Here is a 27,259-nt window from a genome sequence, read left to right as displayed (position 1 = left end):
CCCAGAATCACACGATGTGGAGACAAGGGCCGAAGTCAGGATTCACTACTGGATCCTAAAATACAAAAGCCAGCAGTTCCAGTCACTAGGACACAACATCACTCCTCTAGCCAATTGTATCAGTTTTCATGTTCAAACACATCACTATTACACCTCTGGCTAAGTGCAAAGTCTAGCGTGAATGACCAGAGGCCATCAGTCAGCCGCCTTGCTGCTCCCACTATTGACATTCTCCTACTCAGTCCATACATCCCTGCCTTTTGAAAAGGGGCAGAGTTGTAGTGCCCCGTCACCACCATGAACCTGATAAGCAATCTTGGTGTTACCATTGGGTTGGACCTGTCCCTTTGACTACAAATCAACATCATGACTAGGTGGATCAGCTTTCTTCAAACTATAGCTGTGGATAGATTTTCTAACACTCGTGATGTACTAAGATTTGCAGTAGTCATCTCTCAGATCATTTAGAGTAATTCATTCAATGCTGTCCTTCCAGCTCCTATGCCAAAGGATGTGAGTATGTTAAGGACCATGCCTCCATATTCACCTTTGGCATTTGAAGATCAGAGAATATCTTGAGAACTGCCTGTTGCACTCTGCTCACACACCCTACCCTCATGAGCATCTTTGCTGCTTTCTTTGCATAATTAATTTAACCAGCCACAAACTGCGGTTTGTGCCCAGAGTATGAATTTAAATTCATAACGTACTTGAAAGACCAGAGCTTGGGGGTTTGTTCCTAAATCCCTATTACTTTCCCACTGCACATTTTAGTACTTCATGGAGCCACACCACCCCCACTGACCCACATCTCCCTCAGAACAGGAGCTGCGTATGGTAGAATGCAGCATGTAACAGGAGGCAATGTAGCTACTTATTTTTAATAACTATATTTTTCCACATCATATTTTCCACTATCAACAGTAATCTTCGCCTTTCACATATCACTGCTGTCTTCTAATTTTCATCCTCTGGAGGCAATCTGATGCTCTGCTAACACATTAGACTTTCTACATAATGTAACAATGTATGCACCTAATCGAATAGCGATTTCCACAGGGATTTTTGTTCATTTTACAACATAATGTCTTGTCTTCAGAATCCCTTCGACTGAAGTTGTCAGATTGTAAAGGAGAAGGGTTGTGTGTGGTGCATCCAATTGTGCCAAATGGGGTTAATTTAGAAATACGTTTTGAAATTCAAATCTAAGGTTAGAAAGAGGAGTACCAACATCAAAGCCCGGACAAGACTAGACTTAACATCTAACATTGTGTCTTCTTTTATTTTACATTTTGGTATTGGAGAGCATATGAACATGTGATAATAACATGATCAAATCTGCAACTTCCTTAGTGTTCTAATCTGATGTGATTGCTCCAATGCCCACGGTTGGAACTCTTCGAACTTCCAAGCTCACATTCTTGTTTTGTGGTTTCATGCAGGCAGTGAAGGATCCGGGGAAACCAGCGAGAATGAAACATCTACTTGTGACATTTGCCAGTTTGGAGCAGAGTGTGACGAAGATGCTGAAGATGTTTGGTAATTAATTACAAATATTATCTACAATGAGAAGTTATTTGTACACCTATTGTCTTCAATTGGTTATCACATCATGGTGCATGTAAATATATTTCCAATGTGTTTTAGTTTGCTGCAATTACATTTTATTATATAATTCACTAAATACCTTATATGTGGATTCCTTTGTCAAGACAGAGGTGGAAGAAAAATTAGAGGCTTAAGTTTGTAAACTGAGATGCCAAAATACCCAGATAAAAGTATTCGAAAGCTTATTCAAAGATCTCTACGGTCCCACAGGTATGGCATGGCTCTCTTTTCGGTGGCTGAGCTTATAACTTCACTCTCAGAAAGGTACTATGAAATGGAAGAGACAAACAAGTGTAACGAGAAACAAAACAAACAAGCATTTGCAATGCAAATTGGTCTCGCATTTGTGAGACCAATTTGTTAGAGGCTTTGCCGTTTTAAATGACCATGTCTTTTACCCATGTGGTTTATATTGGAGTGGAGTGTATTTACGCCGCTGCAAATGTTTCTTTTATCAAGCCGGCACATAACAAATAAAACACAAATACATCATTACACACCACAAGCAAATACAAACAAAAAAAAACACTGGTTAAGTGTAATTAATCGATACTGTAGCAGAACGTCACTTGGAACGTTTTTGTTCTCTCTTTAATCATGACCCTGTTTTTTGTCAGTCCTTCATCTGGTTCACTAAGCATTCCTGCTCTCAGTTTTATGCACCTGTGTCCCCATTTCTTTTCGTTAATTTGTATTTTTCCTCCCCTTTTCCCTGAACGTATTTATCTTTATGACAATGTGGACCCCTGATGTCTGAGGGTTTGCTTTGTTGGTCGCATATAGTTTCTGGAGTTTATAGAGTGCAGTATTGTGTGCATTCATATCAAATGCGGAACATTTATATGTTCTTTGTCCTGCACTTGTATAAGGGGTGTTGTAAAAAGACATCAACACATTTTATTTAGAGCGACCCATGTGACACAAAGAAAGACTGCTGTAGAAAACAGAACAGATTTTAGTCTTTCTTGGTGGTTAGATTGCATCTGCCATGCTATATTACCATATAGTTGTTAATTCCAAAATGTGTAATTAAGCCTCCAGATTATGATTCATAAAGGCAGAGTCTTGTCATCGGAGGATGGTGCAATCCCATTCTACCCACACTGATCTCTCTCATTCGTGGAAAGAAAACAAGGGGCGATCAGAGTGGCATCAGACTTACAAAGACTACTGTGGCCTAAAGTGGACACTAGCACACGGTGCTCACCCTGTGATCTGCGCTGTCTGAAGGTTGTGTAGAGTGGGGAGCGTCTGATGAACACTGGGGTGTCATCACAGCCCACCATACCACAGCCGAGCCCTGTAGACCCATCAGCGAGGCACAGCTTCAGTTGTCATCCGGTATGTGAGCAAAGCACAGCCTGCATTGTGTAATACATAAGAGGTGTGCTAAAAATAAAAAAAGGAAGGTACCGAAAATGTAAGCATTATTACAAAATGCAGTTCATCTATTTAACAGTAAAAGTGGTAGGACACAGTTCCTTCTGCGTCTACTTGCTAATCTCAGCAACACAGTGATCTCATAAATATATGAGAACAGAAAACTAATCTACCTAAAATACATAAAAATAAAAAGTAAGAGGCACCGTGTAGCTATAATTAAAACTGCCACTCTTCACCTGGCTGAAGATTTCTTCCGCTGTGTAGTAGTCTGTTTGTGCAGCTAGATCAAATGCACTGGCACCCTTGAATAGGGTCAACATCGCGCTGTACATAAATGCAACGGCCTGTATTAAGTCCAGACATGGGATGCTTGGATCACAGTGACATATCATTTTCCATATGGAATTACACAGTTACATGCGTGCTAAGCAGCTAAAGGGCAAACTCCTTCATCACACTCAGAATTCCCATAAGGATCTACATGAAAGGCATTTTACTTTCACATTAACAGACACAAATCTCCTCTAAACTAAATGTTCTACATCTGTCTTGTAAGCGCCCAATACCAAACATATACAACCAACTGATGACGTTTTAAGACTCTGTAAGCGAGCAGAGACTAAAAAAGCGCTACAGTGCCATAATACTGATACAAAGCGCTATATAAAAGGTGATAACATAGCACAACTTAAAGCAATAGCATTTACAGGGATCCAATTCAACATTCCAACTTCCAGACATTAGTCATATAATGAAATCAAAGATGCATGTGTGTTAGAAGTAACATGAGCTAGTTACTCCGTTCACCTTTTGATAAAATCCCAGCTGACTCAGAACATCTATGATGCTTTGGGCCTTGCAAAGGGCAATAGAAATAAAAATGCAATACAACTTGAGGTTTCCACCAGCATGTGTACTACGTTTTAAATTATTGTTGGCGATGGCCCATAATAGCCATCACAGACTGTTGTAGTTAGATAGGGAAATCAATTACACATTTACATGAGTTAAAATCATAAATCTTGAAAAAACAGACAAAGGCTGTAAAGTCATTAAAACACAACATTTTGGGTAAGATCTACGTGTTGCGTGTATACTGTACCTACTCTCACTTCAGCTGAGAGTTGTCAGGTTCTCAGTGTGGGTGCTGGAGCCCCTCGCTGACACTTGCTATGCTGATTGATGAAGCATGCTTACACCAAAAACTCTTCCTAAGAGGTCAGCCTAGCGACAAACGCCTACAATAGGCAGAAATGAAGACAGATAACCAGACAGATATAGCCAGACTCGCTGAAACTCTGGACTAAGTGGGAAAGCGAACCTCGAAGCCCGCCTTTCTTTGAAAACATTTAAAAAGGGACAGCTTTAGAAAAACCTAATATACAGGTGCATTATCAAGCATTTTATTCCGACCCTCTGTGTGCCCCCTCCCATATTAAATGCTTCCTCTACTATGTCAGAGTGCCAACCTACTCTTCTGGGGCTCCGGACGATATTCTGCGCAGCTGCTCTGTAGACATTTGGGTCCCCCATCTCCTGCAGATCTGCTGAACAGATATGAAAACAAATGACCGTGGGAAAGGAAACACCAAAATGAAAAGTCTGGTATCAGCAAAGGAATTTACCGAATTAAAGGGATGTCGGACCTCGGAAACACGAGCGCTTACTACAACAAGTAAACAATAAGGTGCGGCACGCATGAAATGGGCACCGTGCTGAGAGTTTATGTATGTTACAATTGATTAAAAACATGTAGGTGGAAAAGCTGCACCCCAAGCATTTATAATAGTTGGGGTGCAACAAGGAGCACGACCCGTGCAGCTGGTAGCAGCGAGGTGGGAGGGAACCAAGCGATTTATAAGGCAGCAGTGCCCATAAGGGAGGAGGGAGAAGAGGCCATCACATGATGTACATTGTCATGGCCAACTAAAATATTCTCCTAGGGAAATCGCCAGGGAGGGAATTATGAACACACAGGAGGGACATGTTCACAAAGGCACCAATAACAGGCTAGTATTTCCAAATCCCACAGATAGCAGCCAATGGCAATCAGTGTGTCTGCCAAAAGCCCACAGAAGAGATACAAAAGGTCGAGGCTCGATCTTAAAACTAAGTACACCATCAAGTGACCACTGGAAAAAACAGGAGCAATTGGGCTCATAAATCAATAGAGTCGTTTTATGGTCCTGGAGTTATGGTGTACTAGAAGTGCTCATTTGACATTGATGATGGCTAGAACCCATTCTACAAGTAGAAGTTTAGTATGGCTCTTGTAATGTACTTCATATTGTCAAAGCCAGTGTCCAGAACGGAGGACAGATCATGACTTTCCTCAAGCAGATGAATTGTTGGAGAGCTTCCAGAAGCTGAGCCATCCATTTCTTTAAGAAAAGGAGGCAGGGTTACAATACAGCTTGGGGTGTTCTAGACTCTGAGAAGAGTGGGCCCTACCAATGGAGATGGAATGCAGCTTTTCACCGTAGCATTTGAACTTGCTGTAAGAATTCTCAAATCCTGATTAAAAGAATCTAGATTTGTGGAATTTGCAACTACAAAGCCCACTTACTGCTGCAGACAGTACAACGAGAGGGCATGTTTTCCAGTCAAAAGCTTTGGTTTAGGGGTGTCTGGGGGTTATTCTCAGTGAAAGGGCAGGAATGTAACTGCTGGGAACGTGGTGTAGGTATTGGCAATCTTTCAAAATGTTTTTTACACGTCACCTAAGTCGTACGCCAAGCAGTCCCATCTTTTCAGGGAGTGTAGGGGATGGTTCCTCCCTAAAAGGATACAGAAACCGTTGGCAGAGAAAATGGGAAAATGTGTAATGTGCAAATGCCTATTTTGGGAACACATTTTTCTGCTTTTTTTCTGAACTGTGAACCATGGCAGTAATACCTACTAAAGAGTAGTTGTATCCCAAGAAATGTACAACATACTCACTGGCGTAACGAACCTTGAGGGGGCCTCCCTGCAAGGCAGCTCGGGGGGCGACCCTCCAGGCTCAATCAGGAGCCCTGCAGCCAGAGTGCTATGCTGATGGGGCCCCCTGGAGCTTGAGGCCCCCCTGCACCGCTTGTGTTACGCCCCTGAACATACTTATATTCCCAGGTACACATCTGCGGTCTTCAGAATAGCGGTAAATGTTTATGATGCATATATTTCTGCATTTTTGTCAATTGGGCACATCAGGCTAGATTTGAAAAACAGCGGCTGCACCTTTACGAGTAGAAAATGTCCCTCTGTAAATGTACAGTCAAGTTCTGGTACCCATAATTCCTGACTGATGAGCAGTGAGCAGAAGTACCATGCTTGTATTTTCATCATGGGGATTCTTGCATAACAAAGCAGCCAGTGTCCCAACTCCACCACTGCGCATTGTCTCCAGCACTCACACTCATGTCAGCCTATACACATTTTGTGGCTGCCCATGTCACACACAGGGAGACACAGTTCATGGGCAGCCTCTTAGCGAGGCTTTCCCATGGCTACTGTGCCCTATTTACTCTCCAGTACTTACAGGCAAGAAGGTGCGTAATCGAAACACGATGTGAAGCGTACCTAAACTGGCCCTTTACTGGCCTATGGCTGCCAGGGTCCTTCTAGAGTGGGGCCAGTTGGCCTACCCTCCAGTGGACACTAAGCTCTCCCTCTTTTCGTGGTCACAGCAAAATCAACCCCATTCTTTACCCATATGAGGAGATGGTTAATGTGCACGCTCTTTAGTTAACCTTAATGTGCCATTGTATGTAGACACATATGAAGAGATGGTTGATCAGTATGTCCTTATATTCATGCATTTGTTTTGATGAGATTGGTGGATTACTTGGCTATGAGATATCAGTGTTATTTCTTTGAGGCAAGTGTCTCCAGCTGACACATTGCTGTGAGTGATGCACAGTGCAGGGTGCAGAAGGAGAATGCTCCTTGCACCCATCAGTCTTTCCTCTCAATGTGCTATAGGCATCAGGTACAAGCTTAAAAGCTGTGCCACTAAGACACGTTTTAATTTAATAAGTGACCATGAAGTGGACGGGAGGAATAGGATTTTAAGGGGAACCGTCAAAATAGACTTGTTATAAAAGATGAGCATTGTTTCCCTCTGTTCACCATCACTAATTCCAGAGCCGGGTTAAGATATTTAAAGGCCCTAAGCACTTAAGAAATGTTGGTGCCTCAATATATATCTAATTCAAAATATGAACAATAATTAACTATAGAATAAAATTTGACTTTTAGAAAGAAAATAAAACTTACAGTATTATGGAGTATAATGTTTATTTTTGTATACTTCCACTTTATTTATCGGATCAGCTGCACCTTGCAGTTTTGCACCATGTGTTCCATGGTAAATCCGGCAATGGAACATTACTGTGGAGCACCCCTTCCCTTGATGCCCCAAGCACCTGCTTTTTTTACTTAATGGTTAACCCAGCCCTGACTAATTCCGAAACGGTATGTATGCGATTGCATGGAATTAATTGACATTTTTCTATTAAGAATACAGCAACTATGACATGTAATTGATGTATCGTTTATTACAGTGCGAGCATACTCTGCTTCAGAATCTATTTCAGAATCATACCTATTAGGGACTTCGTAAAAGAAACCATTGAGAACTGTTGTGTAAGTGCATTTTATGTGCGTTTGAAATATATAATTAATGCCGTAGAAACGCCGATAGTGACGGCTGTTTTAATTGAAGTTAGCATCGAGCTTACAGCCACAGACAGAAAAGAAGGGTTTGTTCCTATTACAAGCCGCAGAGGGCACTGGAGTGGGCGGGACCATGTGTTCCCTTCAGCTGAGCGTATATCCTGATCAGGAGGCTAGTGAGAGAAAGGATGCTTGAAAATGACATTTAAAGAAAAAGAAATAGCATTGTGAGCTGTGGGAAACACCTCCTGCAGGGAGAGGGTGCATGCACTTCAGGGTATGTGAGATAGGCGTTTCTTTACAGCTTTAATAAAAACACACAAAGTACATAGGATAACTTGAAAAGAAAGGAAGACAAAGAGGTGTGGCTTAAAAATAAGAGGGTAGGCACATGGTAAGGGAAAAAGCCAACTACAAACAATGAGATATTTCTTAAAATCAGAACACTTTTTGAATCGGCGCAATATTAAAGAGGGATCTTTGCTCATCACTGCCACAGTTAGAAGATAACCAGTCACGTTTTGTAGGAGAGTCTACTGCTATGTGTCTAGCATATCTATCGTCTGGGAATTTAGTTGCAAGCCCTATTATTTTCCCCTTTATAGCTATTATCGGGTGGAGCTTACTAGATGATGCCTGTCCAGAACTAACACCAGGGGTGAAGTTATGCTTTGAAGGACGTTCCTGCCATAAGGACTCTGGTAGTTTACTGTTTCTTTATACAGATTATTCCCCATTCATATATATCAAGTTTTCAACTGTTTCAAGTTGCATATTAAAATAATTCTCTGGTGTGAGATTCTGGTTAATTTACTGAAGAGAGTACACATTAAGGACGTCTAACAATGTGGCTCTTTAAGTAGAATACAGTTTGGACGAGAAAGTAGCAATGCCACAAAGCAGAAGGATTTTCACCTGACTGATGTGTGCTAGGTATTTAAGTAGCCCAATACGACATTAAAATCAGCAAACAAAACATAGTTCCGAAAACAATGGGTAAAGCAATGACAATTTTAATGATTAAATGTACAAAAACACAAAAAATTAGATAAGTGGATCAGGAGGTAGGCATTTCTGCAGAAAGTGACAAAAATGCCCAAAGGAGCAATTATGGCATGAAAGCTACTGTTAGTCTATGTGCATCACTAAAAGTGGCTGTCAGTTGTCAGTCTTGCACCAAAAGTAAAGAGCAGGTACCAGCATTTTTCTGCTGCACACAGGCTGGGACAGAAGGTGCAGAATATTTAGATTTTTAGACTGCTACCCTCCAATGCACCCAGTATTCCAAGCATCCGTCTGTGGGATTACAGCCACGGATCCAAGAGGCAGGAATATCTCTCTGCCCAGCTTCTTGTTAGACCCAGAAGGCTCAATGTCTTCAAATGATTGCTGCATTATTTTCAGTCGCTCCTAAAGCTCCACGTCAGCTGGGGAGCCTGCTTTGATCCAGACCGCAGTCTGTAGAGGTCAATCACTGTCTGAAGCCAGGGCTTTCAGCCTGTGGCAGCTGGCACAGATTGGGGAAGGTGGTGGGAAAGGAGGGGGGTGAAGGAGGTAAAGGAAAAAAAAAACTTACCTCCTCACCTCTCCAAGTTGTCCCTCATCTTCATCCCTCCGCTCCGGAACAGAGCAAGAAGGCTTCCAGGCAACCCAAAGCCAATCACAACACTGCAACGCAGCGTTGTGATTGATCTGAGCGCTGTGATTTAGCACTCAGCCAAGGAATGCAAGCTTGGACATGTTCTCCTCCCAGGCTGTCATGCAGCCTGGCGGGAGAACATGCAAAGTGCTCATGACTTTTTGTCCGCCGGAGAGGGCCGGCCAATTAGTCATTGTGCACTTACAGTGTGCGCACAACTCCTCCCCCCTGCTCGCCACAGCCGGAACAAATAAAATGACAATAACATTAAATTATTATCATTTTATTTTTCCTTTATTTCCACTGCTGAAAGCAGTGGGGCGAAGCTTCCCTGCCTTTGGGGAGGAGCCGCCACTGCTTCGAGTCTAGCTCATAGTCCTACCTGGTGTGCTGGTTATTCTTTCAAGCTGCTTTGACTTTTATCCCTCAAAGGTTAGGCAAGTGCAGAAGCCCTCCCCTTTGAAAATCACTTCTAAAGCTTGGGGACCATGGAAAGCAAGATGCAAGGCATCAGTAATTCCCCAGGCAGACACAGCAACAGGCCCTTTCTTTTTCGGTCTTTCTTTCTAGTGCAATTGTGTTTTCAGGGGATAATGATAGTTTTTCTCTCAGGAGCGTTTGCAAGTGATTAGTGAAGAATCCTTATCCAGTCTTAAGAAAAATCTCTTACCTAAATCTTCCTTAGTGAAACACTTCTTGCTGTTTTAGTGTAAAAGAAATACCCAGTACACCTTTGTGTGGGGATCTTCCATGATGGGCGGACCACAGTGTTAGTGGGTGGAGTTCTTAATTCCCATTCACGGTCTCACCTTTAATGTTATCCTTGGTTGCTTCTGGGTTCAAGTCCCTGTCTGATTGGGAATGGAAATAGATTGACTGGATTCTCTGAACTACCAACAGGCCAAATATCCAGGCCGCAGCCTATGATGTATTCCGCTACCTCTGCCTCCTGCCCCCCCACATTCCAGCATATGGCGTGTAAATAAATCCCCCTCTTACCTTCTTGCCAGCAGGCTAAGGTCATTGCTGTCTTCCAGTAAACATATTACACACCTCACCAAATTTAACAAAAATCTGTATTTACCAATGAAATCTATTTCATATCTATTGCAATGATGCATTTCCTAAGTAAATAGCACTTTTATTTAGAAATGTGTTTTCACTATAATAAAAGCTTACAGCAGCTTAATGCAGTGATAGCAAATGTTGTGCCATGTCTCCACAGAGACGTTGCAATCTAAATATTGGTGATATATTACCTTTACGTTATGCGCTTACAGCTGATAGACATCAAAGCACTATTTACAGGCAACTTAATAATTATTGTCAAAAGTAGCCTTGTAAACATGTGGAAAAATGTCCTTTTCGGATTCAGCAATAGCCTGAATTAATGCTTTTAAAGTCACTCATGTGGGCAAAGAAAAGCTACACTGCATGCCACGTGTGGTATTTAAATATTGTGCTCCTCAGGCACATTCTGCACCATATTGTTGTGGCCTTACTTAAAAATATACATATGCAAATTGGGATAGTCACTCATTCACCGTTTTTGGGGTCAGAGCCATGCATGTAGAGCTGTGTAGTAATTTCTCAATGCTCACTTTCTAATAGGACTAGAACTTTGAGTCCTAGAAAAGCAGAAATATTGGAAAGACCACAAAAACAGGAAGATACCCTTCATCTAGTCTTGTCTTATTTCTTATTATTTTTCTCTTCACATTGTGTTATTCACTGCTTGCTACCTTGGGTACTTTTGGAATAATTAAGCATATTATGCCTTCACATGCTCAAATACTTTCTTCCTACGCTCAAATACTTTCTTCCTACTAACTTACTGTCATTTATCATTTTATTTCCGTAGCATTGTATTAAAGGATGGGTTAAGAGCCATTCAAAGATTTATGCAACTGGTTTTCTTCCCTAGGCCAATGTTTGCTTTACCAATCTAGGCGAGGGGAGGGGAGGTAAACTCAACGGGATATTATAAAAGTAATCAGATTTTACTATTTCATAAATGCACCAAGTGTTATGCGCGCACTTCAGTGACCTAGCTTTGTTTTGCTCGGGTAATTGGACTAGAATAGTTTTCTTCCCATTCTTTTGAGAATGGCTGGATACATTTTCTGATGGCTTCCATAACACAAGGATCATCCTTAGGTTTGCGTATTTCTTCCTTCTGGGCTTTACCTATACTTACTGAAAGGTGGGTTCAAGCCAGCCATGGCTGGATTATCCATATTTCTTTGAGACCACAAGGGTTCAAGGTCCATAGGAAATGTGACATATTAGAGAGTTAAGTCGTATTTGTCTTGTCAATGGTAGACCCTTCTGTTTCCTGGAACAAAATATAACGGGTGATTGTCAGAGTATTGGGAAATTCAGAAATACTTCCTGAGTGCTCTATTCCCTTCTACCTCCCTCCCACCTTTAACAATTACAGCTACATTAGTTGCTCACTCTTTTCAAATGTGCATACAAAAACATTAGAATCTACCAAGAACATCACACCCAATATTTTCTAGCTTTCCAAAAATAACCCCCCCTTAATACAGCACTGGGGTATCGGGGGTCATTGGGCTCAAAGTTTTTCCCCCGGTGACATTATCTATATCTTTGACTTCTCTTCATGTTCTTCAGCAAGTCGGAAATGGGTTGTAGAGAGGGCTAACATTTACTAAGAATCTCCTTTCTGAAGAATGGTCACAAACGTGTTTGGGCACACCGCCTTGCACTAAATAACTCGGAGTTTTTGACTTTAGAAAGTCTTGGACAAATTGTCAGTATTCGGTCTAGCATGTATTCATGAATCTTGACCTGGGGGTTGTGAACCTCACAGCGTCCATGCAGTGGATGTCAGGGTTGGCATGCTGTTTCCAGCTGCAAGATCTATCCCATGGCTCAATACTGGTTGATAAGGAGCTTACACTGAACATGGCAATTAGACAGACAAAGCCTATTATAGAGACTCTTCTGGCTCTTGCAATGGTTCTTTGAGAAACATATTGACTGGTGTTGTGGGCTTCTTATTCCTGCAAGGATGTGAGTTTGTCACTCTCGTTCAAAATGTTACTGGCTAACTAGCTGCTTGGTTTTGGTTTCAAAGCACATAGCTTTGCCACACAAAGTACAGGCACAAAGGAAGCTTAAAAAATGGATAATAAGTGTGTCACACAAATGTGTGAGTTTGCCTTACTGATTTTCTAGTGAGATAAATGGATTTCTACCCTGAATTCAAAGACTACACAAGGTAGTGCCTCTGTGTAGTTCCCTTGTAACAATACATTCGAATAGATTCGAAATGCAGATCTGTTCTATCTGGGTAAAGCTTTTGTACAAGAGTTCTTACTCAATGCCCAAGGGAACCCCACTTCTATATAGCTTGGAATCCACCAGAGAGATTGACACTTTTTGGAGGGTCCTAAATTACTGAGTTATTTCCTGAGACTTGGATTGAGTTATTTCTACTAGACTTGGATACAGAAAGGCAGATTGGGTAAACCGGTAATTTTAGTAAAAAAAGAAACAGAGCTGTACTATGTGTTCCATTCAGTTTTTTAATACAAATCTGATCTTTGATTTTAACTTAACCTTTGACCAGAATTTTATTCCATAATATTAGAAGTGTTAAAAACTAGTGTTTTGATCAAGAAAAGCAGACAAAGGCAAGGAATCCAGTAAAGGTATATGGACTCCATGGGTAGTCCTTTCAGCCATCTATGATAACTTCAAACCTCACACCTACTACCACCATCAGCATCAACCCCCTCCCACCCATGAACACAAAACCCAAACACCTGCTCACCCACTCGGACCTTCTCATTACTCAAGCCAAGTTCTCCATCATGAATTCTGTGCACTTATGATCACCCATGGATCCCTCTCCCCACCATATCTTGAACCTTGGTAGCAAGAAGATTGGCGACGAGCTCAAGAAAGTCCTGAACACCTCCATCACCTCGACCTGCTTTATTGAGGACTGAAAAGAAACTGAAGTGAGGCCCCTCCTGAAGAAGTCATCCGCCGACCCAGCAGAACCTAAGGCCCATATCTCTGCTCCCCTTTCTAGCAAAAGTCCTTCAATCAACCAGCAATCAACCAGAAACTCACTGAACACCGGGAACTCAACAACCACCTGGACCCCACAAAATCCAGATTTTGACCCAGCCATAGCACTGTGACAGGCTTGATTGCAGCCATCGATGACAACATGACCATTCTGGGCCATGGTGAAACAGCAGCCCTCATCCTCCTAGACCTGTCAGCCGCTTTTGACATTGTCCCCCATCATATCTTGATCAGCAGACTCCACCACATCGAAATCTAGGGAAACAGCTTCACATGGATTGCCTCATACCTCACCAGAAGAACCCAGAGAATCCGTCTCCTACTGCTCACCTCGGAACCCAAGGAGATTATTTGCGGTGTTCCCCAAGGGGCGTCCCTCAGCCCCACCCTGTTCAACACCTACATGATCCCCTGGCCAACAGCATGAGATCACAGGGACTCAACACCACCTCCTACACCAAAGACACCCAGCTCATCCTCTCGCTGTCAGAAGATCCCTCCTCCTTCAGAGCCAACTTCCACAAATGTATGATGGACATCGCTTCCTGACAGATCACCCCCACAACCATGGCATCTCCTAGACAGCAAACTATGAAGTAACAGCTGAATGCAGTTTTATCTGCCTGATTCCACACTCAAGATCTTCTGATGGCTCCCAGCCAACACCAAAAGGACCATCTCCCAGGCCCTCATCACCAGCAGGCTAGACTATGGGAACACACTCTACATAAGAATCGCTGCATGCCTCCTGCAGAGACTACAGACAATACAAAACTCAGTGGCAAGACTCATCCCTACCTCCCCAGAGGGGGCCACATCACACCCCTCAAGAAGCTCCTCAGGCTCCTGATCCAGAAGAGATGCTAGTTCAAGATGCTGGCCCACACATACAAAGCCCTGCACAATGAAGGACCAGCGTACAACAACAAATGCATGACCTTCTACCAACCAACCAGACACAATGTTATGTTTTATCAATATCTGATTGATTGATTGATAAAAAGTAATGTATTATTCCAGGTTAGTTTGTAATAGAATGCTCATCTCCAATTTGTTATCAACCTGATCATCTTTCAACCTTTTAATTTTACTTCAAGTCGAACAGCAATATAAACCAATATAGTAATACAGAGGGTAGGGTTACTTAAAAGGTTAGTTTGTTTAACTCCATGGACCTGGCATCCTTTTTTTTTGCTATTAGTTTTCCTTAACAGTTAATGTGTAGGACTCCTAGAATATGTCTGGGAAACAACTATGTAATATTTCTGTAGATATAACAGTGTTCTAGACAGGAAAACAGTTTTATGATTGAAGGTATGCAAAGTACATTGTTAACAATACAATTCAGTTCTTTGTTTAATACTAGGGGAAAACCAGGACCGCCTAAATACACGACTGTTCCAGAGACCCAACATCGTAATCATCTAAGTCATTTAATGCCATTGTGAACCAGTATATTATAGTAATCTGAAAAACACATTTAAACCTCAATAATATCTTAACACCTCAATGGGCAGGGTTGTACTTGCCTCTAGGGCTATCTGGCTGTTCTGGAAGGGCTTGTCTCATAGATGAGTATGTTTGGTGGTTTTTGGCTGTTTGTGTGCCTGTTTTATTGTCCAGCGGACCTGCTTTTACTGTTGTTTTGTCTGATATTACAACAAACATTGCCTGCAACAGGCTCAAATAACATAACATATGTATTTGTAAAGCACACGTACACCCTTGGGCATCTTGGCACTGAATAACAGATGTGTATTGTTACCCAGCTCAATGGTATTCATTTTATCAATCTCAGAAGGATAAAAGGCTGAGTGGACCCTCAGGAATTGAATCTGTGACAGTGAGGTCAAACACAGGCCCCTACGGTGGTCGCATTCGTCCACTGAGCCACTGGACCGAGCTCAATGCATGCAGTCCCCCATACCTTGCAAAACACGTATTCAACTTGTCTTGACAAGTTTAAAAACGTGTTTGATTCGCAAATGTGCCCAATTTTTTATATGTCTGATTCGCTAATTCGAGCCCCTTTACATTTGATGCCCGGTCCTATTTTTTGTCCCAGTCCGACCCTGCCAGCGGGTCATAAATCCAAAAACGAAAACTCGTTAATCAACGAGTATAAACTTACGACTGCCGCCCATTATACTGTCATTAATTTTGCTTGAGGTGGTGGGAAACTTGTAGAACATTTTAATGCTGCTGCGCTCTCTTTGAATAGAATATATTACAATATATTTTCCAGAAGAAGGCGACATGCACTTACTTATAACTTGGGAAATTATTGCTCCCTGTACAGATATGTTTAATGTTCAGTTCAGACTGCATGTTTGTATAATGATGTTTTTAGCTGACGTCAATTTTGAGACATTTGCTAAAGGTTCTACCATTTCGAGCTCTGTTTGCATGCACTGAATGTAAATTACATGAAATGCCGGCGCCCACAGCATATCCTTGGAACCCTTACCCTAACGGAGTTGGTCGCTGACATCGGACCCCATTGCCGAATCCTCTCTGAACTGCTGTCTGAGGATCTCCTGCCTCTGAGGTCGCTGCAGGTGCTGCAGGCGCAGAATCTGTATTTTGTGAACCCACCTCGCCGGACCCGCTTCGCGGGTCCCGCAGCGCCGTGAGGCTGAAGGCGCTTGATTGCGTGGGCCTGACATTACCAGCGAGGAGGAGCGGGCAGGGCAGAGTGTCGGCGGGGCTGCGAGCAGGCAGGGACTCCAGTGTCCAGGAGCCCCTGCGCGCCCATCGATCACACCTGGGCTGCTCTCCCCGCTGGACACGCCCCCCGCCTGCTTGTTGAAAAGCCGGCGCCCACAGCATATCCTTGGAACCCTTACCCTAACGGAGTTGGTCGCTGACATCGGACCCCATTGCCGAATCCTCTCTGAACTGCTGTCTGAGGATCTCCTGCCTCTGAGGTCGCTGCAGGTGCTGCAGGCGCAGAATCTGTATTTTGTGAACCCACCTCGCCTGACCCGCTTCGCGGGTCCCGCAGCGCCGTGAGGCTGAAGGCGCTTGATTGCGTGGGCCTGACATTACCAGCGAGGAGGAGCGGGCAGGGCAGAGTGTCGGCGGGGCTGCGAGCAGGCAGGGACTCCAGTGTCCAGGAGCCCCTGCGTGCCCATCGATCACACCTGGGCTGCTCCCCCCGCTGGACACGCCCCCCGCCTGCTTGTTGAAAAGCCGGCGCCCACAGCATATCCTTGGAACCCTTACCCTAACGGAGTTGGTCGCTGACATCGGACCCCATTGCCGAATCCTCTCTGAACTGCTGTCTGAGGATCTCCTGCCTCTGAGGTCGCTGCAGGTGCTGCAGGCGCAGAATCTGTATTTTGTGAACCCACCTCGCCGGACCCGCTTCGCGGGTCCCGCAGCGCCGTGAGGCTGAAGGCGCTTGATTGCGTGGGCCTGACATTACCAGCGAGGAGGAGCGGGCAGAGCAGAGTGTCGGCGGGGCTGCGAGCAGGCAGGGACTCCAGTGTCCAGGAGCCCCTGCGCGCCCATCGATCACACCTGGGCTGCTCTCCCCGCTGGACACGCCCCCCTGTCCTCCACCCTATTGGGTAGCCATCCGAGAAGCATAAAATTGTCTGCACTGCCCGCTACGCGGGAGCGTGCGGGAGCGCGCCGGGAGAAGCCCGGGACAAGGGCGGGACCGTCCTAGGCCGTCAGAGGCCGAAAGAGGCTGGGCTGGGCTAGTCCTCTTTCATTTGATTTGATTTTTTTCAACTTCAGCTGAACTGAGGAACTGAATACAGAGATGCCCTCACCGGCACCTTGCGAAACCCCTTCAAGGGCGGGGGGAAGCAATACAGGGACGTTGGACAATTACTTTAAATCCGCCAAAGGAGATGGGGGCAAAGAAAACTCCCTGGAGAGGCGCAGGGCGGAGCGTCGTCGCTCGATCGAATCTATGAAGAGCACACCCCTGACCGACATAATCCCGTATCCCACTTCCCAAGAGGAGGGTACCCCTACCGATAGCCAAACTCTACCAACTTTAGAGGACTTTCCTCTACTACTACGGGAAACCCCAAACATCTCTGGTATCCCGTCTGAAAAGACCACAGAGATCAGTCCATCCTTGTTATCTCATATTGCAGTAGACTTGGTTACCCAAACCCCGCCTCTGAACAAAAACAAGAAAAGCAATCCAAAGCATAGTGTTGTGGTGGAGCTGCATGGGCCTCCACCTAGTAAACGTAGAAGGAAGACAAGAGGGGGGCAGGGGAAACCCAAATTATCCCATCTGGATTTTGGCAAAAAACACAAAACCGCACCCCCCCCTGGCAGGGATAATGATATGGCGCCTATCAATTTCCCCTCTAAGGATTCAAGTTCCAACACAGATATTACCAACAGTCACTTAGTAGGTAATACGTCCAATATAGCCCCCTCTCTTACAACCTCAGGGAGTATAGAATTCCTACTTCGTTCACTTTTGCAGCCCATTAGTGATAGCTTGAAAAAAGTCGAGATCAGGCTCACTACTCTAGAGGCATCTCTTACTACTTTGAACACCTTAGTTAGTAAGCAAACCAACAGTGCGGGGTCTAATCCTTCAATAGGCAACCCTTTAAAAACAGGAGCCCCGCAGGGTCCTAACGAAGTCCCTCCTCAGGGCGCAGCCACTGCACCCCCCTTGCTTCCACTTATGGCTATTCAAGTTCCCGCACCATGTAAGAACTTAACCAATATGGCCCCACAACCAACAGACCATGCCCCTTATAGTTCACAGATAGGGACCAATTCTGCACTCCCCCATGCCGCCAGCACATCCTCTCCTTCTCCGGCTCGGCCAGCTCCAAGACCACGGAGACCAGACTTGCCCCCCGAAGCCAACAGGCTAACAGTGGTGTTAGCAGGTGCCCCTCAATTACAAAGAGGAGAAAACGAAGATTTCCAATCCCTGAAGAAAAAAGTCATTAAATGGCTGAATTGGAATCGACCCCTACCTCCACAGTTTAATAATGAGATTATTATGGTCAGAAGGGTCCCCTGGCTAGGGAAGACGAGAAAAACAATAATAGGGGATTGTATTTTGGTAACCTTTAAAGACCCGGGTACTGTTCTGCAGATTTGCGAAGGGGTGAATCGTTCACTGGACTCTACCATCCAGACTCTGCCAGTATCCTTTTTCTTTCCACCAACTCGCATGCATTATGATCTACCGCATGAGGATTGGACAAGGGTGGAACGCAGACACAGACACAAAGACCACGCCCGACGTCCAGATTTTCAATTACCTGAAACACCCTATTTCCACTTTAACCGTTTTAACTGCCTGACTGGTTTGGATGGGGTCGACTGACTGCCCATCTACAACTCTGTGCCCTTGGACAATGGCTCCATCAGACTCCCTGAGCCACCCGCCCCCATTGTCGGCAATGTTCTTGAATCATCAACGGATCCACTGTGTGAAATTGTCTCTGCCCACTCCTCTGGCACGGCAACCAACACCTCTGAACACTTGAGACTAATTTGGTGGAATGTTGCCGGAATGGCTAATAAATTGGCCGACCCCGATTGGGCAAACTATATCGAGACTGGAGATGTTTGTATGTTTCAGGAAACCTGGGCAAGAGAAGATTATGGGCACAAAGGCTACCAGTCGTTCTTTATCCCAGCAAGGTGGGAGGGTAAAGGCCGTCCGTCAGGCGGACTCACAACCTGGGTTGCATCTCACCTAGGCTGTGAGGCAACACGGCTATCAGTCACCTCCGATGATATTCTTGCGGTCCTACTATCCTGGCCAAACCAAGTTAAACTTGTACTAATCAACATCTATTCCAGGCCTGTGGGAATTGCCAAGGAATCACCGACTATAGATGAACTCACGAACTATCTATCTGAGCTACCAAGTGACTTACCCTATGTGGTGGGAGGGGATTTTAATTCTCATTTTGAGCCATTGCCAGGTCTCCTGGAGGGATTCTCAATGGAAGAAGAAGTTAGATGGGCAGTGCCCACAGTTGAAGCTCCCCCCCCGAAGGCATGGACTCCACTTGCATTACAAATCACAGCCCTCACCCTAAAGTTCGGACTTAGAGCCTGTAATGGGCGAATGAGATCCGACATACCCAGCAGAACCACCTATAACAGAGTGGGAAGAGAGTCTCGCTTGGATTATGTCTTGGCCCAAATAGTGAAGTGGCCAACCATTCGGGACTTTAGGGTGAGGGAAAGGGTAGATAGTGATCATAATGCACTGGAGCTCGACCTTGTTCACCCTGGCCCCCAGACTCCTATGACCGCTTTGGAGGGGAACAAACCTGCGCTCCTCCTAGAAAATAGTAGGAGAAGAATCAGGTGGGAACATCTGGCTGCAAGCAAGAAGAAACTTCCCATGCTCTACGATGGGATAATTCCCATCTTGGAAATTGTGGGGGGTTTAGAGACTGAGGCGATTAACAAAGACTCCCAGGCTAAATTATGTAAGGCTCATGAGGACCTTATAAAAGCAGCGGCCCCTATCCTCTTCAGCGATACACGGAAACTAAGTAGGGGGCGGCAATGTAAATCCCCATGGTACAACCAAGCATGCAGAAGGGCAAAAGGGGAACTCCTTAGATCTATCAAGGAGGGTCTAGGGGGGGATAACCTAAGAGAAAGCAGACGGGCCTATAAAAATCTCGTTGCCCACGCTAAGGCCGAATGGGAGGGAAACCAGTGGGAAGAACTCACAAAGGCCTTAGCGATCAAAGATCATCGCCTGTTTTGGAGGATAGTGAGTGGGGGGTCGGGAAGCCTCCAATCAGCAATTGAGCCAAATATCGCTCCAGGGGTGTGGCAGGCACATTTTCAGTCCCTATACAGCTCTGAGCCGGGAGAATTTATTACTGACACCGAGGTTGGCTGGCCTCACTATGAAGGGGATCCAATAACACTGGGCGAGGTCACTGCTGCTATAGCAGGACTTTCCTCGGGAAAGGCGCCGGGATTGGATGGCCTACCCGGGGACCTGTTTAAGCAGGAGCCCATCGTCTGGGCCCCCTACCTTACTGCTCTCTTCAATGGAGTTCTTAGCGGCATGGAAATCCCTAGTACTTGGCTGGGGGCGGATGTGGTGCCCATTTTCAAAAAGGGTTCACCTCTCCTCCCAGCCAACTACAGACCCATCAGTTTAATTGATGTAGCGCAGAAACTGTTTGGCAGGGTTTTGCTGAATCGGCTCCAGGACTGGGCGGAAGAGGTGGGTGTTCTTAGTCCCTATCAGGCGGGATTTAGGAGGGGAGTTTCCACAGTGGACCAGGTTTTTAGATTGAACATCATCTACTGGAGGGCAGCAATATTCGAGGGCGGCAGTCTCTACACAATTTTTGTGGACTTACGGGCCGCCTTCGACCTGGTGCCCAGAGGGAAACTTTGGAGCATCCTGGCAGAGATGGGCGTTCCCCCGGACATCCTATTAATCTTGCAGAGGCTACACCACAATAACTATGCCCGAGTGAGGTGCGGGAGGTCCGGGGAACTCACTGAAAGATTCCCCGTTGACCGGGGGGTAAGACAGGGTTGTGTGTTGGCACCGACCCTGTTTTGCCTCTTCGTCAACGGGGTAATCGCCCACCTGAATGCCACTGACTATACCGATGCCCCCAAATTGAATGGCAGCAGGGTGCCTGCAATCATGTTTGCAGATGACACCCTGCTGCTATCTAAAACCCCTATGGGGATACAGAGGACCCTAGATTCATTTGTGGCCTTCTGCTCTGATAGGGGGTTAGAAATCAATGCGGCCAAAACCAAGTTTATGGTTTTGAATCCGAGCCAAAAACTGCGGCCGAACCCGTTATTAGGAGCAGCGCGGCTCGAGAGAGTCTCCACATTCGAATACCTCGGTGTGACTCTTAATGAAACCATGTCCTGGGGATCCCATCAGAGTAGGGCAAACCTGAAACTGATACAAACTACTGGGGGTATTGCCCGGATGATGAATGGTTCCTCATATCGACCGCTGGGGTCGCTCATCCAGATATACAAGGCCCAGGCTAGGGGAGCGACCATGTACGGGGCGGAACTGTGGGGACATACACCTTGCCGTAGTCTGTCATTAACGGAGAATAATTTCATCAGACAGATAGCCGCGCTTCCGCCCAGTACTCCGCTCCTCCCCTTGAGGCTTGACCTGGGTCTACGACCAATAGCCGAAGAAATAGGTCTGAGACCCATAGCCTTCTGGCGCAGGCTGTGGAGCAGTAACGATCTTGCAGCCTATAGGGCGGAATTGATGGAACTATTGGCCCATCCGAAAGCACTTCGGATCCCCTGGTTAAAACACATCCAGAAAATTTGTATGGAACTGGGGCTCTCTGATTTATGGTCTGACCCTGCCAATGCTGCATTAAATATCTCTAAAAAATCCCTGGCCAATGCATATTATGAACAAAAACGAGCTAGGGTCTTAGACAGCCAGGCTGAAGGGTCATTATCCTCTGTATTTGTACAAAGTAAGGACCTATATAGGTTTGAGGGGGTTTTGGACATCATTTCCCCAGTGCTTGCCAGAAAGCTGTTTCTCCAATGGAGATACGGCACATTGCCCTTTCGGTCTTTCACCAGTTCCTGGTCATTACCTCCTTCCACCAAGCAGTGTCCGGCCTGTGATGCCATGGAGGAAACTGATTTACACGTGGCCCTTTTTTGTCCAGCTTATAGGGCTGCGAGGAAATATTGGCTTCTTCCACTGATTAGGAACATGGGCTGTAGGGAATATGCCCCAATGTATAGGATTTTAAAATCTGATGTCTCAGGCCCTACTGTGTTTGCGATGGCAACATTTTTTACCAATGTCTGGCACACCCGCAATCGCATTTTAAAGACGCTGGGTTCCTTTTAAATTTTAAGATTTAGAGTTTTAAGGTTTTTTAATAATATGTAATTCCAATGTTTTATATTGTAATGTGCTGATCTATTGTGATTGTTTATGTGCATGTTATCTTTTATGGCCAAATGGCCGAAATAAAGATTGGAATGATGATAATGAATTACATGAAATCACATTATCTTTTTTCTTGCTGTCTGCTTAGTGTTATTATGTATGTGAGAAAAACTAAAACATTGGATGTGAAGTAGTTCGGTTTCACATGCATTGCTCTTCCATGTGATGAGTTTTGACGTCATTACCAATGCCATGACAACTCTCACAGCTGCCATTGTGCAGAAAAGATCTTCAACAACTACTTTCAGTGCTAATCAAGTACTGAAGGCACTACCTCAGCAGTGTCCTATTAACCCATCTCTCTTTTTGAGTGTTTCCAACAAAAGCATCACAATTAGGGCATGGAAAACAAGTAAATACATTTCTAAATAAGCGAACTCGCAAAGTAGAATCGAACCATTCAAATGGCATTCACTCACCCCTGCAAACAGCACCCTAGCACTGTATCACCATGTTTGCCAAGCCCATAGTTTCCACGACTGACAAGCAAGAAAGAGCGACAGTGCATGCACGGCCTTACATTTGACTGAGCTGTGCACAACGGCGCCATCTAGTGGACAAAAAGACACACATTTTAATATTTATATCTCATCCGATGGAAAAGTATTTTACAGGGAGGTTGCACGTTTTTCACTCTAGCAATACGTTAGTCTTTTTTCATTTCAAATAATTGTTATTGAAATTTTAAGAAAAAACAAGAACATAGATGTAAATAAAGAAACAACTGCCACTTAATCTGTAACCTCTTTGCAATTCCTTCATCTTTTGTATTTCTTTCTATTTAATTGTTATTATCATTTACAATCACATTCATAACTGTATTCCAACTCATGCCAATTTCTGATTTTGTTTATGTACAACTATGTTAGTCTCAAGGTTATTTAGCATTAAAGTTGCAGCTGGGTTTAACTTTATGCGCTCCTCAAAGAAAAAAATATGCATCCAAGTGCAGTGACCTGAATGGCCTGTTGTGTCACATTTGTTTAACTGTGTCTCACAGCAGTGCAGTGCTGCATGATTTGGAAGCCTTTCCTCTATATTTTCTTTCTTGTGCAGCAGGTTGAATACAGGAAGACGGTTTATTAACTGATTATAATATAAATTAGAGTACCTATGACCTTTATTGTGCAGTGTACCCTGTGATAAAGTTAATTGCAATGAAGATTAAGACGAGGATACCTTTTCATTATTAGTTTAGGATGGAATCAGTTGATGAAATAAATGCAGCTTCAAACAATAAATTGACTTTTTCTTTGCACTAATATACACGTGCACCAATAGCTGAAATAATACTTTTTAATAAGCTAAACCAAAGCCGCCCTCGTTTCGAGTGTTGACCCATCCCGGCATGCATAGTAAGTTATCTCCGTATCACCTCTCTTGTCCCTCAAGTTATGTTGTGATAACGAGCACGAATCTCCAACCAGATGCGATCAGACCAGCTAACTCAACGCTCAGCTTTATCTTAAAGACTCTCTCCTTCTCAAACACCTGGACTGTCATTCCATGACTTTTTAAAATTATTGGTACAAAACCTGGTAGCAAAACAGGTCCTGGGTAAGAATAGGATGGGCATATAACACCTGAACTTCATGGCTGGCACAGTCTATATTTGGAAAGTGAATGTAACCTTCCAGAGGATCTTGAAAACTCACCAACCTTGCTGATATCCGATTCTGAAACACCCATCCAACTAACCCTTCACTACTAGGAGACGAGAGCCTGTGACTATCAGCAAGCAGAATCAACACCAACGTCCCTCAACAGAACGTCAGTTGTTGTAAAACCACAAAAGCACACTGTCAGGAGGAAACTGCGTCCAGTACAAAGACACCAACCACCAAGACAATTACAGGTTCCAGAAGGAGCTGAAAACTAATCTGTTCCACCACGACTTGCCTATACTAAAGTCCCGCTGAACAGATACTGGTCAAGATTATGAATACTGGGATTCTTTTCATTGTCCTTAAAAAATTGACCAAATTGTTATGAACATAAACTGTATAAAATATTAGTCACTCTTTCAAAGCCTGCTCGAAGGAATAACCAGTACATTTGCCTGCGTGAGTACAGCGAGGACTGCAACTAACTACCAGTTAAACAAGCATTTGCAATGCAATCAGTCTCGCCTTTTGGACCTCATATGTATTTTGCTATGCAGCACATTAGCCTGGGTGCTGAAACATCTACTGTTTTTTAACATCGAGGGAAAGTAAGCACCAAACTGCGTGACATGCCAAGTATGGGAACACATGGAGAGAGATATTGCCTTCCAGCGGGAAATGGTATAGTCCAAAGCTCTGTTTTTAATATAAAATCAGAGCGGGGCTCATATCACTGAAAGTACAAGATTTGAAAAAATATTATTGTCTACGGGTGCTCGTGGAAGACAATTTCAAGGGACTGGAATTTAGAGAATGCTAAAGTGATTCTGGTATTTTACTGACCTCTGCGGGTCGTTTTCTATCAAGTAAGTTAAATAGAGGCAGTTGCCAGAATTTTTTTTAAAAAGGAAGTCCCTCAGCAGAAAGAAATTCTGGTATTTTACTGACCTCTACTGGTCGTTTTCTATCAAGGTATTTAAATAGAGGCAGTTGAACAAGCAGGAAGCAATTCTGGTATTTTACTGACCTCTACTGGTCGTTTTCCATCAAGACAGGTAAATAAAGCAGGTGAACAGAATAAAAGGTCCCTAAGCATAAGCAGACAAGTCCTGGGGCTGATCTCTGGAGCGCACAAAGTGCATACACATACCAGTATATACTAAAGTATATACAAGAGGTCTTGAATGCTCAACCTAAAAAGTTACCTGCTTTTTTTACTTTTAGGATCTACCTGCCCATATTCCCCATTTCTCAAGCTTTTACTGATATCTGAAGGCATCAGGTGGTGCAGAAAAGCGAGCAATATAAAAAAAGGAAGACCGCCCCCATTAAAGGTAGGACTAGTGCATGCAAATACGTCCCAATTTGCTTCCTCCAGCTCATATCCCATTAAAGGGCATGTGCCAAGAATACCATCTCTCATGAGGTTTTCAAAATGTTTGACAACAATTATGTGTGAATGTGAATTATAATAGCTTAGCCATTAACGTTTCACAGATCCTTGGAATGGTATAGCAATGAGAAGGATCGTTTCCATTTATTTAATGTTTAATGTGCAGGCAAGGCAGTGTAGTATTGTGGGATGTAGTCTAGTGGTTGGGGGGTGGAGTCAGAGGGAGGAGCAGGAACAGGAGGAGCCGGAGAACAGGAACCAGGGACAGTTAGAGTAGGGACAGGGACCAGGATGGATGTGTAATATTAAAGCTCCAGTACTAGCAATCTATAGTGTCTGTGATTATTGTAGCAGGATGCTACAACTGGCGACGAGGGTGGGATGGGCTTGAACCTAGTCCACAGAACCCCACAAGAGAGCCCTGTCCCCAGGCAGCCTCGAGGAGAAGGAAACGCTGACCAAGGAAAACGAAGTTGCTACCTGAAACAAGAAGCCGGTGGCAGGTGACCCTGTTCCCCCAGCAGTTGAGAGGGATCCAAGAGGGAGCCGAGGCACCGAGCGTTAAAACGCTCGAAGAAGAAGAGACCCCTTCGCGCCAAAACGCGACTCACGCAGGAAGCGTGCAAAGACTAGTAAGTGCTGCACGAGCAGAAGTCAGGAGCCCACTCTGACTCTGCCAAGCCCCAAAAGAGAAGAGAAAGTGCCTCAGCGTGGAGGACGGTGCCCCACGAAGACCGCCTGCCAAGCGCTGCTGAAAGCGCTGAATGCGGAGCCCGAGGGAGATCTGAGGTTTGGCCCGGTGCCGGCGAAGGAAAGCGAGAATTTAAAGTAAGGAAGAATCGGGAGCCCACCCCGATCCTGTCTAATGCCCTGGTTGCAAGAGGGCGCCTGGAGCACTGCGGAAGCCCCGTGGGTGAGCCCAGAAGTGAGAGCGCTGTTCGCGCCAAAAACGGAAGAAAAGCTCACCCCTGATGCGTGAGACATCGCCTGCGAGCCACGAAGTGGAATCGGGAACTCACCTGGATCGTGTCTGACTGATCCGGTGCCCGAGGAGCGTCTGGAGAGGCGCGGAGGGTGAGCTGCCTGAAGAAATCGGCTGCCGGTGAGTGCCGAGTGAAGAGACGTGAGTCTGGAGGCTTGAATGAGACTGAGATCTCGTGGGAAACGAGATTCCCATAGCGGTGGCCATCTTTGAGTCAGGCGGATTTCAAGGACACACCCTGTGTGATTCATAGGCGGCCATCTTGGAGTCAGGCAACAGCCAGAAAGTGAACAAACAGTGGCAAGAACAAAGTAAACAAACATTGGTAAAAGGAAGTCAACAAGCATTGGTGCATGCAAAGACAGTTATCAGCTAAGAGTAAACAAGCACTGGTACAAGTAAACAAACATTGGTAAAAGGAAGTCAACAAGCATTGGTGCATGCAAAGACAGGTATCAGCTAAGAGTAAACAAGCACTGGTACATGCAAATAAACAAGCAGTGATACATGCAATAAGACAAGCATTGATACATGCGAATCAACAAGCATTGGTACGTGCAAAGAAACAAGCATTGATCCATGCAAAGAGACACAAGCATTGATACACGCAGATCAATCAAGCATTAGCGAACACCAAACGAGTGCTAGCGAAGGCCAAACAAGCATTGCCAACGTCCCAGCACATGACCAGACCGCAGGCTTCGACTAAAGAAGATCAACTACGAAGGCGAGTGAACAGCCCGCGCCCTGCGAATATGATCCATCAAAATTCTCCTCTTATGGCGGGGGAAGAAATAACACAAAGGTTTGATCCCTGCTTTGAAGTACCACCCCCAGGGGTGCCGACGGACACCTGGAGTCTGTGTCTCAAACGAAACCAATGGCTGGCCACATTGAGTGATTTCCTGGACGCCAATGGTGAACAAAGAGAGAGGAAATGTCTAATGCTGCTCCTCCATTTGGTGGGCCCAGAGGGCCGATGCCC

At 44.8% G+C, this 27,259-nt stretch overlaps 1 protein-coding gene across 1 annotated transcript in view; it reads left to right on the top strand.

Moving 5' to 3' along the window:
* The window catches only part of TMEFF2 (transmembrane protein with EGF like and two follistatin like domains 2), a 937,676-nt gene that overhangs the window by 483,396 nt on the left and 427,021 nt on the right, over positions 1-27,259 (top strand). The window contains exon 5 of the mRNA XM_078680410.1: positions 1,443-1,539. Coding sequence (XP_078536536.1) covers positions 1,443-1,539 — 97 coding nt within the window. The remainder of the gene's footprint in view (positions 1-1,442; positions 1,540-27,259) is intronic.

Source organism: Lissotriton helveticus, chromosome 3_1, assembly GCF_964261635.1.
Source record: "Lissotriton helveticus chromosome 3_1, aLisHel1.1, whole genome shotgun sequence".
NCBI classification, from domain to species: Eukaryota; Metazoa; Chordata; class Amphibia; order Caudata; family Salamandridae; genus Lissotriton; species Lissotriton helveticus.
Note: the sequence above shows the minus strand (reverse complement) of the source record. Positions and strands in the feature narration are given on the sequence as shown.